General features: G+C 43.0%; 2 protein-coding genes across 9 annotated transcripts in view; one reads left to right on the forward strand and one right to left on the reverse strand.

The window, feature by feature from the left end:
• The window catches only part of palld (palladin, cytoskeletal associated protein), a 69599-nt gene extending 65819 nt beyond the window's left edge, over positions 1 to 3780 (reverse strand). Inside the window, exons 1-4 of one of the 8 annotated variants that reach the window (XM_023953892.1) lie at positions 3604 to 3779; positions 3247 to 3507; positions 683 to 1472; positions 492 to 583 (exon numbers count right to left, since the gene is read on the reverse strand). In XM_023953892.1, coding sequence (XP_023809660.1) covers positions 492 to 583; positions 683 to 1471 — 881 coding nt within the window. In that variant the 5' untranslated portion in view covers position 1472; positions 3247 to 3507; positions 3604 to 3779. Of the gene's footprint in view, positions 1 to 491; positions 1473 to 3246; positions 3508 to 3603 lie in introns of all 8 variants that reach the window. The other 7 variants (XM_023953895.1, XM_023953893.1, XM_023953890.1 and 4 more) reach the window with 7 other exon arrangements.
• A 4903-nt stretch (positions 3781 to 8683) lies between these two features.
• On the forward strand, positions 8684 to 14663 carry anapc4 (anaphase promoting complex subunit 4). Its single transcript, XM_011472880.3, has 27 exons — positions 8684 to 8853; positions 8932 to 9037; positions 9110 to 9242; positions 9323 to 9397; positions 9476 to 9502; positions 9574 to 9618; positions 9705 to 9789; positions 9931 to 10038; positions 10116 to 10286; positions 10922 to 10986; positions 11101 to 11143; positions 11221 to 11297; positions 11373 to 11473; positions 11544 to 11595; positions 11672 to 11727; positions 11817 to 11863; positions 11940 to 11996; positions 12068 to 12124; positions 12202 to 12295; positions 12391 to 12488; positions 12565 to 12626; positions 12704 to 12742; positions 12826 to 12927; positions 12999 to 13076; positions 13149 to 13316; positions 13898 to 14021; positions 14328 to 14663. The coding sequence occupies exons 1-27, from the start codon at positions 8746 to 8748 to the stop codon at positions 14565 to 14567; spliced, it is 2418 nt and encodes an 805-aa protein (XP_011471182.1). The 5' UTR covers positions 8684 to 8745; the 3' UTR covers positions 14568 to 14663.
• The last annotated feature ends 87 nt before the right edge of the window (positions 14664 to 14750 follow it).

Raw genomic sequence — 14750 nt, forward strand, 5'->3', positions numbered from 1 at the left:
TCCATCATTCCAGTCCAATGTGTGGACAGACTTTGAATAAAGTCATGTGACCATCCAGTGTCTAGAATATTCTAAGAATGTTCTCTTTGGATTCTTTGGATGTGGAAAAACAACAGTGGAAACTAACATGTGAATGGATTTGACATTCATTCTAGTTTACTTGTTGGTTTGGACACAGATTTCATTTATACTTGATGATCTGGAAGAAATCCAAGAATCTGGAAAACTGTTCAGTAGCAGGAATTTCTGTCTGAGTCTCACTGCTGGAAGTTTTGGATGAAGAGGATCTGGATCCATTTATGTCAGAGAATTGGATAAAATCATGCAAAAATGAACCAATACTGATAATGAATCGGATCTTCAACCCCAAGTTTTGATATCAATCAAATAGTCGTTCAAAGAAATTGTTACACCCCTAGGTTCTATAAAACAGTCCTTTTTAGAACGTCAACAGCTAATCATTGGGGTGTATTTAAACAGATGAAACGTACCTGACCAGCGGTAGGGGGTTTCCTCCAACTCTGCATTCCAGATGGATGGGACTTCCTTCTGCTACTTCCTGACTCTTCAACTTTTGGAAGAACTGAGGAGGTGACAAAGGTCCAAAGGTTGCAGAAGCTGCAGAGTGTTGGTCTCCATCAGAGGCTGCATCTACTGCAGGGCCTCCTGAATGGGGGCTCACCTCGCTCTGGCTGCTCTGCGCCTCGTCTCTCTGGCCGGGAGGCAGCGAGGGAACGCAGGCTGAGCCCTGTTGGTTTCTTGGAGACAGATAGCCGCTGTCAGGGGAGGACGACTCCTCTTCAACCTGCTGCTCCAAATGAGCAGAACCTTTGAAGATGGAGGACAGCTCCTCGATGAAAGTGGCAGCTCGGCTGCAGAATTCTGAGGCTGAAGCAGCTCTGTCGCTCAGCTCCAGACCTCCATGGACCAGCCTGGGTTTGTCCTGCTTGTACACAGGCTTGGTGGGTTTGTGGCAGACAGGTTTTTCAACAGAGGACTGAGCCTGACCAGACAAGAGTTCAGGCTTACTGAAGCAGGCGCTCTGGCTGGAGGAAAGGGGAACTGGTGTATAATCTTCAGGGCAAATAGCTTTGGTCTGGTGCTGCAGGTTTGGGCTTAGACTGACGTTTTCAAGGATTTGCTGAGAAAGAGGAAGGGAAGAGGCTGACTGGAGGGCCTGCTCCTGCTCTGGAAGACAAGATGGACCTGGATCTTCAGGTTCACACACATTACTGAAGGCCTCCAGGGCCAGGTCAAGGCTACGATTAATCTCATCTGCACTCAAGAAAGCATTAAGATCTGCAAAGTCTCCATCTCCACAATTCAGCTCTGTCCCTGAGTCCATGCAGAGTTCTCCATCAGAAGAAGCCTCAGAAAACATCCCTCCATTGCCTTCCAAAGCCCTGCCTGCTGAAGGTTCTCTGAGCAGCTTGGAGGTGGGGAGTGACTTGTTCCGACTCCCGTCCTGCATCCTGAAACACACATGACACTATTACCAGACCAGCTCAGTGTGCTTACAATCAGTGCTGACGTGAGCTCACTCCAGATCTCTGACAGACTCAGTATTAATAAAGTCTTCACAATGTTCATGGCAGCAGGATGAGTCAGAGCAGGGGTCTCTGGATGCAAGTGTGTGTGTGTGTGTGTGTGTGTGGGTGTGTGTGTGTGTGTGTGTGGGGTCGCACAACTCATGGAGGTCAGAGTGACAATGGCAGACATTTTATGCTGTTTGCTTGAACACTAAACTGCTGGCCACATCAGAATCAAAGATAAAAAATGTCAGTCATCGCTCAGATAATCTGTTTTTGTCATCAGTGAAGACATTTTGTGTTTAAAAACCCACAGCTGATACTGGAGATGTTTCATCTCTAAATTAAAGTCCATCTTTAAAACTATATTGCAGTTATGATATTTACAGAGTGTATCCAAATAAAGTACAGACATCTCAGAGGGCATCTATGTTGTCCTATATTTGTCTAATTTCTTGCTAAGTTAACTGATCACACTTGACACAGGACACTGTAACATAGCAGGTATACTTTACTGAGATAGAATTACTACATTCTAAATAATCTTTTTGGGTGCAATAAGCCAAAGAAAAATTAACCGGACAAAAAGAAACATGATAAACGAAAAACAAATCTTCCAAAAAAATGATGTGATAAAGAACCAATAAAACCAGATTTGCAAAGAATGCTGATGTTTGGAAAAATAAAATCATCATCTCCCCAAACTAATTTGGCCATTTGCTGTCATCAAACAGCAAAATGGACATTAGAAATAAAACACATAAAACAATATATTTAATCAAAGCTGTTGCAAAACCCTGAATAAGTACTCTCAGTTTTCACACCCTGTGACAGACTGGCCACCTGTCCCGGGAGTTCTCTGCCTTTGCCCACAAGTGGCTGGGATAGGCTCCAGCAGCCCCGTGACCCCGAAGGGAATAAACGGTAGAAGATGAATGAATGAATGATGAAGAGTTTTCACATGGTTACTTATTAAATCAATCCTACTAGTAAAAAATGTTTTTAATATTCTATTATTCTGCCTGTATTTCTAATAGTCTGTTGTGGCTCAGTGATGCTGTAGACACTACAACAGTTTCGTTTTCTTTCAGCGATGCTTCAGGTTTTTTTTATTTGATCTAAACATCAGATATCTTCTCTTTTCACGTAAAAAAAAAACACGGATCACAGTTTAAACATTTATAACTGCACAGTTAGAACTCTTCAGAGTGGCATTTTAACCCAGAAATACATTTGAAAGTGTTGCTGCAGATGTAAGTAGGATGAAGTGTGACACTCGGCGCCTCATGGCGTCCTGAAGACCAGCTGTTGTTATTTTTAATTCCCAGGGCTATGTTTCACAGCAGCGCCTCACCCGCCCGGAGCAGCAGAGGCGTTCTACCTTCAAACATTCAGGAGTGGACTCAAACATCTACTAGAATAACCCAGAAAAAAACAGAAATCCTCTGCTGCAAGTGACGACTATGTGCAGCAAATGTTGGGTTGCAACTGAGGAAAAAACTGACACACTGTTCCACTTTGAGATCCTCTATATTTACATCATTACAATATCAACAAAAACAGAAGTGTGTCTCTCAAACTCAAATAAATATATAGAAAGAGAATTGAGGAAGAGATTGGGGATAACTCTAAAGCTGTAGGCTCACTAAAATGAGATCATTGTAAGAGTTATCATCTCCATCACAGAACATAAAGCAGAGACGGGGAGGAAACCTACCTTCATGGGCCGGTCCGTCCACACGTTCTCACCGGTTCCAGGTTTGTCTTTGTTCTGGTGAGAAGAAGACAAACTCTGTTAATCAGGCGTCAGCAGGACCTCTAAGGTTCAGAGTCCAACTGCGTAGCGCCTCTGCAGGGCCTGCTGTTCCATCTGTGCCGGTCCCTGACCGCTCGCCGTGTGGGGCTATATTTGGCACCTGGCTCGGGTTGCACTGCCAGACTAGTGGCAGAATCATTTGGAGAGAGTGTTGAGGTGTTCCTGTGGAACAGAAGGTGCTGGTCACATTTTTACTCACAATTAATGTTCTGTTAATTAAACACAGCAAGCAGGATTGTGATTTTCCCAACACCACACCTTTGTTGTGTTGTCAGCATGTGAAGTGAGGATTTCTGTCCTTTTTATCAACTCTGGTGATGGCTGTTCGTTCTGCTGAGGTCCCATTTTGCCTCATTAGGAAAAGCCAGCTGGGATGACCCCCAAACCCAGGACCTCTAACTTCCTTTCTGCTCCCTTTGGTCAACTTTAGTGTGGCTCACACTGAACTAGAACGTCAAGCTTTTGTGTTCTCTGATCAGCACATTCGGACATCCAAAGACCAGTAAGAGGGAGGACAAAACAGCAGGTTGAAGAGGTAGATTGTTGAGGACCGTGGAGGCTCACTTCATCTATTTCCAGACCACTATCATGTTATGTTCTCACTAAGCTATTCTGGTCCTTCATCAATCTTCTGATTACAGTTGAGTGCTTCTGATAAACTCACCAGGAATTTCCCCTCTCAAACACACATCACCTAACAAGTGACCATTCAGTTAAGACCCTTTTCTGAAGGGTGAGGTATGCTGTAGAATATCTGTGTTTTGGGAAAGACAAGAACCACCACTCCTTCCTTCAAACGTGGCCGTCCTGAAGACTCTCCGGCGCCGCCTCCACTCCAGGCATCGGCATCACCGATAAACTCCTCACCAGCTTTGAACGGCGCTTAAAGCTGCTCAGTGCCGTAATCACAACCTAGTACCGGGACTTTTAGACAAAACACTCTTTAAAAGTACCGCCAATACTATAATGCTTTATTAAGGCAAGAAAGACAATTATTGTAAATCATTGGATTATTCTACACCCGCCAACTCGTGCACACTGCACTCTAGGGGTTGGAGTATCGATCTGAGTATCGATAGTATCGATGTAAAGAATCGATACTAGCGTGATGAGATCAATACTTTCATCTCAGTTTTTCTTCAATATGTTCAGCAAAGAGCTAGAATTTCCTAACAGAGTTCATGAAAGCGCAGCGTCTGTCTGCAATGTTGCCAGATTGGGCAAAAATCAGTCCAATTTCAGTGAATAGCTCCCCAATTTGTTTAGGAAACTAGCATCGTCTGTCTGTGTAAAGCTCCTCCTCCTCTCACTGCTGGTCAACCCTTTCCTGTTTCATCGAAGAGTCATTAGTCACACAGAGTTGCACCAATGGCAGGAGTTTTTGTTGTTTATATTTTTATATTTCTTACAGTGTTGCTTTCGTTTACTTCTTTTCACTAAGACTTTGATATTTTATAACTTTTCTTTATTTTTGTTAAATATATGTTTGTGATGCAGTTATCGTTACATTTTTGTTACATTTCTGCTTCTTTTAAATGTTTGCATTAGTGACTCTTTTCTTATTTTTTACTATACTATATACTAATACTATAAACGTTCTAAATTTAGTGTATGTTCAGTTTAGATTGTTGCAATTAGTTAATTAACTTTTTTTTTTTGCCAAAAGTCTCTGTCCTGTGTTTTATTATACATTTAATTGACCAAAACAATGTGCATTTCCGAAATTAGTCTATAATGCAACAATTCAAGAAAGTAGTGTTGGTATCTGCGACACAAGCCCTGTAATAATTTTATATTGGATTGATACCAAAAACCCCAGTATAATTTTGCCCCAGTCTGGAATCGTTTTGATCTTCTGACTGCAAATGAGATAAATGTTTTTCTTCTTTAGGCATTTGTTTACTTTTAGTTTTTGAATGAAATGTGAGTCTATTCTTCTCTGTAAGAAGTTGGAATTGTTTTCAGAGTAAATGAACTTTATTTTCATGTAGGCCTAAGTGAAGCATCAACTCCACAGAACTGTCTTACATCAAGAAGACGCTTCATCAATGCTGAGGCTTCACAGAGTTCCACATGGCAATGAAGGATATGCAAATCCTCACGTGAATAACTCACAAAGATTAGACTTCATGAACAAACAGTACAGTCAAATGTTCGTCGACATCACAGAAGGGTTCATTTGGGCTTTATAATTGTATTTTTCCACAGCTGTAGTTGTTTACCAGGTCTGTGCATTAATCTTGTAATTCCAGATCACATTCATTGAGATAGCGTAAGAGTTTACTGGTGACCAATGTTCCAGGAAGTCTTCTGTTTTTAAGTTCAGTTTGGCGGTGATATATTCCATTAAATAAATATTTGTAACTCTGTGTTTCAATTGCGCTCTGGTAGGGGGTTCAGGTTTGAGCCAAGACATGGTTTTCATTTTTAGCAACCAAAAGAAGAATCTTTTTCTGAATTTTCACAATGGAAGGTTACCAAGAATGTAAGGGCAGGTCTATGCTCCAGCATTTTTTATTTCCTTTTGGATGTTTTGCCAATATCCTCCTAGCTTGGGACAGTCCCGGAACACGTGTATGATCCCCCACCCATCCACAACCCCTCCAACACAAACTTGAAGTATTGTCAAATTTTGAAGTAACAAAAGGGGTCTCTTGTTTGTAATTCTGTGGTCGAACTCCGGTCTTCATCAGAAATGATGGTATTCATTTAACTCCAATTTTGTTTTAATATCTATTATCCATTTGTTCTTGTGTTTTTCATATGTGTGTGAAATTAATTTATTTTTATAACTCCCTTTATTGCCAATATGAGAATTTGTTCCCATTTTTTAAACCCGTCATCTAGTTTGCAAGGAGCAAAGTCATTGTTGTGGGAGTTTCTTACTGCTCTGGATATTGAAAGTGGGAGCTTGAGATATTTTCTGACTTGCGACCATGATTTCAAAGTATTTTTAACCCCTGGGTTGTTAATTTTGTTCAGTCCCCAAGTATCTTGACTTAAAAATGGGGCTGTTTCTAGCTGTAGATTTTCACTTTGTTCCATATCGAACCACAGGCAAGTTTTGTCTTGAGTTATCCAAGATATTATTGAGCTGAGCTGAGATGCCCAATAATATCTTTTCAAATTTGGTGAATCCAAGCCCCCATTTTCTTTGGTAAAAAATGTTACATTTTCAAAATTAGTTTGTTACACACAAAGGGCTTTGTGTGACTCTGCAAAGTTGTGATAGTTCTTTAACAAGCTTTAAACTAAAGATTTCCTTTTGGCTTGCAGCTCCCAACAAGCAGTTGATGAGGCCGTGATGAAGATGATCATCAAAGACTTTCAGCCACTCATCACTGTTGAAGATGAGGGATTCAAGGAGATCCTGGATCTTATTGCACCTTCATACGTTCTACTAAGACAAATCACCTTGGAACAAAAACACCACAAAAACTGTTGTTCCTTATTTAAAATGTACGAATGAATCCAATTTGAGTCCGTTGTTGTGTATGACTGAACACCAAAGTAAAACAATGATATAGGATGACATAGATTAACAACTTATTATTAGAGATTTTGGATTATTTAACATACCAAATCATTTTAGCATTTACACAAACAAGGTTTATGCTATTTTACAGCCTGGTGTTGATTTAAAGTCCCACTTCAATCATCATCTGATGTATTTTCTGATCGTTCCCAGTGGTCTTTTAATTAGGATTTTTAGGACATAGTTTCTGCAGAGCGGTAGTTGTGAACGAGCTCCATCATGCCTTTATTTATGCTCTCTCCTGTTAACGTACAGCTCCTCACAACCCCAACCTAACATTAGCGGTGCAACAAAACTGGTGATCAATATTAGATCTGTCCCTCCGTCCAGTTCTGATCCAGATTCCAGCTCAGAGCAGGAAAACACAGACGTTCATGGATCTGTTGGTCTGCATCAGAATGGAGCAGAGCTGGGAGCTGGTCACTTGCTGTCTGTAGTCTCTATAATAACTACAAAATTTTAAAATGGCAGTTTTTGTCTGCTCCTAATTCACCATATGTTGAATAAAGAAATACTCAAAAATGCAGTTTTAATGTTATTTTTCTATGTCCTCTATCATGAGAAACATGAGATTTTTTTCAGGAGAAATGTGCTACAAAACATGCTATAATTCCATAAAATAAAATTAATATAAAATACATATTTTGTTTAAGTGGGGCTTTAACTGCTTTTTTCATCTAAATCTTATTTTACTTACTTATTTACCGCAATGATTTGATTATTATGTCAGCGGTCACTAGAGGAAACAACACCGTCAATACAGAGTCGACACAGTCTGGGTAATATGTCAATACACTCATCCTCATCCATCACTACTAAGTATACTTGTAGTAAACTGAAATAGGCTAATATTTGCTAAGGAATTCCATGACATAACCCTGACCATCGGGCTCCATCGATTAAACTGTTGCTAGTTTTCAAGGAGCGGTTTTGTCTTCTAAGAACTTTGTCTCCTCTCGGCTGCCGTTGCTGCGTAGTGATTGGTCGAGAGAAAAGTATGGCGGCGTCTCAGTAGCTGCATAAACGACTTCAGGAAAATCTACCGCCAGACTCTGGATCAACCGTCAAAAGAGTATCTTTAATGTGGATTATTTCTGTGTTGTCATTCTAAGACGGTAAAGGACTGAAACAAACAGAGTCGTGTTTATCCGCTGAACGGCTAACAGCTGGAAGCGTCACATCTCATCTGAACAAGTGAGTTTCTCAGCGAAGAATCGACTTAAAAGCTTTATTTTTATTATTTGGTTTTAGATTAAAGGGTTATGATTTCCTGTATTGATGTTGGCTGAAAAATCTTTTCTTTCTTTCGTTTGATTTATAGTAGAAACGGTTAAAAAATGGACGTAACATTTTTGAAATAAAAATGAATGATACAAAAAAAAAACACAGTTAGTGGATTGATTATATTGTTTGCATTAATTGTTATTATTTTCCTGACTTGTTTTGTTGGTTTGGGCTATTTGCTTTTTAATATGACAGAGGTATGTAAATCTAAGAGGTGTCGTGTTTCATCTGAAAAGCCACCTGCTGTATGTTCCATCTGATCAAATATACAGGAAATGAAGAACAAGAACAGGCTGAATGAATAATGGAGTCATGTTCTGCAGGTCATGTCAGCTGGACAGATTCAGAATACCAACCATTGAGATTTTTAAAAGGTGGAACTGTCCCAGAAGAGCATCGTCCAGTCATTGTCGGCGCCGCTCCACCTGCGGGCCGCTCCACCTACATCCACTTCACCTGTGGGCCGCTCCACCTGCGGGCCGCTCCACCTGCGGGCCGCTCCACCTGCGGGCCGCTCCACCTGCGTTCCTTTCACCTGTGGGCCGCTCCACCTGTGGGCCGCTCCACCTGCGGGCTGCATCATGCCAGCCTTCCGGCAGGTAGGGGAGAAGCAGCTTCCAAACCCTGTTCTGTGTATGGCCTGGTCTCCAAAGAGGGATCTGATCGCTTTGGCCAACACGGCTGGAGAGGTGAGCTTCAGCTCCTGAAAACCCTCTTACTCTTTATGCTGGTTTTTTATCCAAAGTTGAATGTTTTGATTTTCATAGCTGCTGCTGCATCGCTTAGCAAGTTTCCAGCGGGTTTGGAGTTTACCACCTACTGAACGCACCGGGAAAGAGATCACGGCGCTTGCCTGGAGACCAGATGGCAAAAGTAAGGGTGGACTCGACATATTTCAACTTGAATGTGAGGATTTTATACTCTGCTCATCCATTTGATCTCCAGCACTGGCCTTCAGTCTCGGAGACACAAAGCAGATCGTCCTTTGTGGGGTTGAGAAGGCAGAAATCCTTCACGTGTTCCCAGTGCAGAGCGCCGTCACCTGCATGCACTGGATGGAGGTCGTGGATGAGAGCAGGTGAAGAGAGGCTCAAGGGATATCCATGCTTTAACCAAACAGACAGGAATCATATTAAGTTATCGTTCTCTACCTTCCAGCTCCCTCAGCTCTTTCTACAGCTCAGAGGATGAATCCAAACTTTTTCTCCCAAAAATCCCAACCCTTCCAAAAAGGTAAAGCCATGAAGACGTGCATTGCTTCAAATCTCATCTACTGGCAATCTCCATGCAGTCATTGTTTTTCCTCCACAGCTACAGCACAACTTCAAAGATCTTCAGGTGAGACACCATTCATGATGAATGTTTGGAAGCGTTTGAATTTTTCCTGAGTGTTCTTCCCTCTGTCACAGTGAAGAGAAGTCAGATGAAATACTCAATCTCTTGGGAGATGCCAGGTAAAAAAACAAGGTGACAGTTTTTGAGGATTGAATGAAAATGGTTCCACGACTGTAAGAGTGATTTTTTTTTTTTTTCCTTGCAGACTGAATGTTCTTGTTCTTGGAGGAGATTCTGGCTTTGTGGAGCTTTATGCTTATGGGATGTATAAGATAGCAGCTGTGGATGGGGTAAGAAAGCTTTCTTGACATTGTAACAAACAATTAAAAGTGACCAAAGAGGGGTTTTACTTGTATTACAGATTTAATTGGTAGTAATCCTGAAATGCCTGGAGATTGAACTGTTTTTCTTGGATTTATCCTGCTGTGCAGGTGACTGGAACGTGCCGCAATCTGTGTCTATCCAGTGATCTCAGGTCTCTGTCTGTCATCGCAGAGGTCAGGTCTGCTGACAATAACCCAGAGATCTGCTACATCCAGGTGAGGTGATCCACTCTGGTTCTCTCTGAGTATCTATGCTCTGTTTGTGTTCCTAATGCGTCCTCCTTGCCCGTCAGCTGGACACAGGCCTGCTGTCTGACTGCCTGCCTGAGGTCACCCGGATGGCGCTGAAGTTCACCTTCATCTCCACGCTGCTGCAGTACCTGCATCTCTCTCTGACGTGTATGTGTGAGGCGTGGGAGGACATCCTCATGCAGATGGACCTTCGGCTCACCAAGTTTGTTCAGGTTTGTTTGGTAAAGAAATGCCTTTCTCTGGAGGAAGAATCAAACATTTGAGCGCATATTGGCTTAGTACGGTGGCCCTGATGTGCAAATCACATCAACAAATCTCTCACCAGAAAATCATGGTAAATGAAAAAAGCAGACCAAATAATAATAAGGTGGGTATCAGGGGACGTCTCTGATTGGATGATGATGTTTGTTCACCTTTTTGGCGGGAAGTTCTTTGTCATGGCGATCTCTTCCATCAGAGGAGATTTCTTTAAGCTTCTGGCCACGCCCACTGCACACGTTTGCTGATTGTTTAATCAGCTGTTTGCCACAGTTCAGGTGAAACCTTCTTCTGCGTTTCCTCTTCTTCACAACTCAAATGTCATCATCCAATCAGCAATGCCTCAAAGGACCTGCCTCTTCTGGTTTCTCTAGTTCTTTTTTAATTTTAACATTAACTTATGGAAACTCCTTTTTTCTGAATCTTTTTGTTTACATTTCAGTCTCCTGAATTTTGTTTTGATTTCCAAAAGATGATGTTTTTTAGTTTTGCTTTGTTAACTGTCATTCTGGTCTTAACATGCGTTTGTGTTAATGTGATTGGGACCTCAGGGCCACCATACTCAGGGTCATGTCTTCTGTGTTCCCAGGAAAAGAACACGAGCACTCAGGTTCAGGATGAGTTTCTGGAGCTCCTGCTGTGGGGACAGTCCAGGTGGAAAGCAAACCTCCTTTGTTGTCTTCATGGTTGAACTGTATTGCCTGGACCGTCCTGTGGATGGTAGCAGTGAGTAAGGAATTGTTTTAACTGTTTTTTCATCCTTTCCAGTCCTGAACTTCAGGCTCTCCTCATGAACCAGCTGACTGTAAAGGTGAGGAGAGGTGAGTTCAGACTCCACCTCCTTCTGAGGACTTGAGACTGAAATCTTTCCGTTCCTTCACCCTTTAGGGTCTGAAGAAGCTTGGCCAGTCTATCGAGTCTTCTTACTCCAGCATCCAGAAGCTGGTGATCAGTCACCTGCAGAGGTTCGCTCCCCCTTCTGTCCTCAGGTCAGTGCTCCTCCTCATGCTCCTCATGCTCCTCTCTTCTGCCTCCTGCAGTGGCTCCGAGGCTCTGCTGTACCATCTCAGTGAGGTGAGAGGGATGTCTCTGTGGAGGCAGAAGTTTGAGCCCCTGGGCTTAGATTCTGCTGCTATAGAAGGTACGAGTTCAGACACGTTGTGATGGGCTGAGCTTCATGCACATCAGTAAACATGGTTGGTGGTCTTCAGGTGCCATCACAGCTGTGGGCTCCTTCTCTCTGAAGGCCAATGAACTTCTGCAGTAAGTTGGTGCTGATGAAGAGGATTCTGTGCGCACTGCTCTGGTGATTCATCATCTTATGTGTTTCACTGTTTAGGGTCATCGACAAGAGCATGAAAAACTTCAAAGCCTTTTTTCGCTGGCTGTATGTGGGTGAGAATGAACCTTTCCCTAATTTCATTTAAATCAACGATAAAAGAACAGCTGCATGTTCTGATGGATGTGACATGATTTCCCTGCAGCCATGCTGAGAATGTGTGACGAACACGTTCCACCAGAACTCAATAAGGTCGGTTTGAGCACAGATGTTTGGTTTTCACGTATTTCTGAAAACGTTTTACAACTTAAAGCTCTTAAATCCTCAGATGACTCAGAAGGACATAGCGTTTGTCGCTGACTTTTTGTCGGAGCATTTTAGTGAGGTAAGCGGTGAAAGAGCAGCTGCTCCGTTCAAACTTTGGGATTGTTTTGAAGAGTTTTATGGTTTTAATAGAACGAGGAGCTCTTTGATCGTAAAGGGAAATACTTCAACGTGGAGCGAGTTGGTCAGGTATGTGATGGACCAATCAGCTGGAAGTGATTGAATGACTTTGCTTGCTGATTGTTCCTTTGTGTGGACATTTACAGTATCTGAAGGATGAGGATGAAGACCTCATGTCTCCCCCCAACACCAAGGGGAACCAGTGGCTGAAGTTTTTAGAGGAGAGCTCGCACCTGAAAGGTCAGTCCTTTTTTCTGGAGTCCTTCAATTCTTTGTTGGGACACATTTTCTCCGTCGGTTCTGTAACCTTCTACCACTTTGATTGACTTTTGCAGAGAGCCCGTTGCTGTTTCCATCATATCCCCAGAAGTCTTTGCACTTTGTAAAGAGGATGATGGAGGGCGTGATCCAGCACTGCCTTCAGAAACCGGCTGTGGGTTTGAAGCGTCCCCGGTCTGCCTCTCATTCCTGTCCGTCATCTGAGATCATCCCGTCTGTTTCTCTTGCAGGAGGTCATTGGGAAATCTGTGAAGCAAGCTGCTTTTGTGCCCCTGTACACTGTGCCAGAGAGGTGACATTTGACTCTTTCTCAGAATGATGATTTCATGTGACATATCCCCACCATCATCGTTTCATTCTGTTTTGTAGCTCAGAAAACACACCCCGGCTCTTCGAACTCCCATCTTTGTAAGTGGGACACAGACATCGTAAGTTTTGTTTGCCTCAAATTGAGTCAGTGATGATCATTTGTCTTCTTGGTGTTTTCACAGATGGAACGATAAAAAGGCCAAAATGCATAATGTTGTGTTCTGCATGCCGGAGGTTTCACCCAGCAAGTTTTACCTGCTGCGCAAAGAAACCCACTCAAACAGGTGAACTGCTGGGAGCTACGTCTTTCTTGAGACATTTCAGTCTAATGAAGCTTCTTTTTTAAACCCTCCAGTCAAACTCCACTCAGTGTTGTGTCGTTTAACCTCACCCACCAACTTGAAGATCCAGAGGATGACAATGCTGCAGACCAGTGAGCCTTTCCTATGCCGTCCTCTTTACATTTGCCTTTAGAAGAGTTGCTCTAATAACTTTTCTTTTCCAGGCCAGGTTATGTCTACAGCTGTCTGGATGCTCGTTTCTATGACGATGACATTTTAACAGTGGTATTACAAGCATGTGAAGAGCAGAGCGGCTGGCGTGGTTTGGCTCAGCTTCCTCTTTCATCCAGTCTGAGCTGTGGGACCGACTTCAGCTGGCAGCCCGACATCAGGTGAGGGAGCCGTGTCCCCCTCATCATATGACCCCTCCCCTCAATAAACGTGTGTGGAGCCTGCTGGCCCCAACGTTCGTAGTTTTGATTGACAGATTTTGTGTAGCCTACTTTCAAGTAGTAGGGGTGTGGTCTTCCAACACTCCTGAATGGCCAGAGCAGTTGCTATAGAAACGATGACTCAGACTGACTTGGACCAATCGCTGCTTGCTGACATTGTCTGATTCCAACATGGCGGCGACTGGCTTGACTTCATTTGGTTGGAGCCAGGAGGAAGTGTTTTCTATGGGTGATGTCACAGCCACTCAGTCCAGTAGTTCAGGTCAAAATCCTCTTAACCTATTGGACAAACAGTGAAACAGTCTCAAGCATTTAATTTGGTTTGAAAGTTTCACGGCAGTAAAGCGTGTTTTGCTGCGTGTTCTGACAGACGGATCAGCTTCAGTAGACAGCATGAATCACTGAATAAAATGCTAACAAAAGTATAACTAAAAAGCAGTAAACCCACCGGGACTGGACTGACAGAATGGAACGTGTGTTGGGATGGAACGTGCTGAACTTTAACGTGTTTGTATGTTCAGGCTGGACCAGCAGAGCAGCACCATCCCATGCCAGACTCTGTTTCCAGGGACCCAGTGGCGTGAACTGGAAAACATGAAAGCTCAGTTTGTTGCCGTCAACGGAATCCGTAAAGTGGCGTGCGTGGTACGTCAAACCTCTGCTTCACTTCAGAGTTCACCTTTAGCCTGCTGCCTGTCCCGGTCCTGAGCAGCATGTGCTTTTTGGGTTTGATATGTTAACAAATCAGACATAGAATCCTCCACAATGGTGGTCATGTCAGAGCTTTTCTGATGGTACAAGAAAGAAATGGACAGTAGCTGAGTGTACTTCTGGGATTGATTTATGACTTCTGTTGCAGAGGAGTAAATTCAATCCCAATATTTCCTAACTGATTGAATGAATCAGGACCTACGGACAGTTTCAAGTCCTGTTTCTTTCTCTTCTTGGTAGCTGAGTTCCAACGTGAGGCACATTCGTGTTTTTGAGATGGATGTAGAGGATGAAGAGGACGAGGGGCTGGAATCTCTGAATGCAAGTGCTGACCAGGATGGGCTGGAACCGTCCGGGCCCAGGCGTGGGCCTGCAGAGGAGAACCCTGAGACTGACGGTGAATCCAAGGGGGGCCGCGGAGGTGCCCTTCAAAAAACCGAGGAGCATCTGGAGTCAGAAGAAGCTCTAAAAGTCCCATGACACCAAGAACAAGGTTCTTTGCATAAATGCTTAAAGTCCTGTGGTTTTTTGATTGTTTATTAATAAAAAAACAATCTGCTGTCAGCTATTTTGAAACTCACTGTTGAATCTTTTGTCCCCAATATTACGCCCCAAAATGGGTCAGCAGGGTTCCCTTTGAAGGTCAACGGCAAACCAGCTACA

This window comes from Oryzias latipes, chromosome 4 (assembly GCF_002234675.1).
Source record: "Oryzias latipes chromosome 4, ASM223467v1".
In the NCBI taxonomy this organism is placed as follows: Eukaryota; Metazoa; Chordata; class Actinopteri; order Beloniformes; family Adrianichthyidae; genus Oryzias; species Oryzias latipes.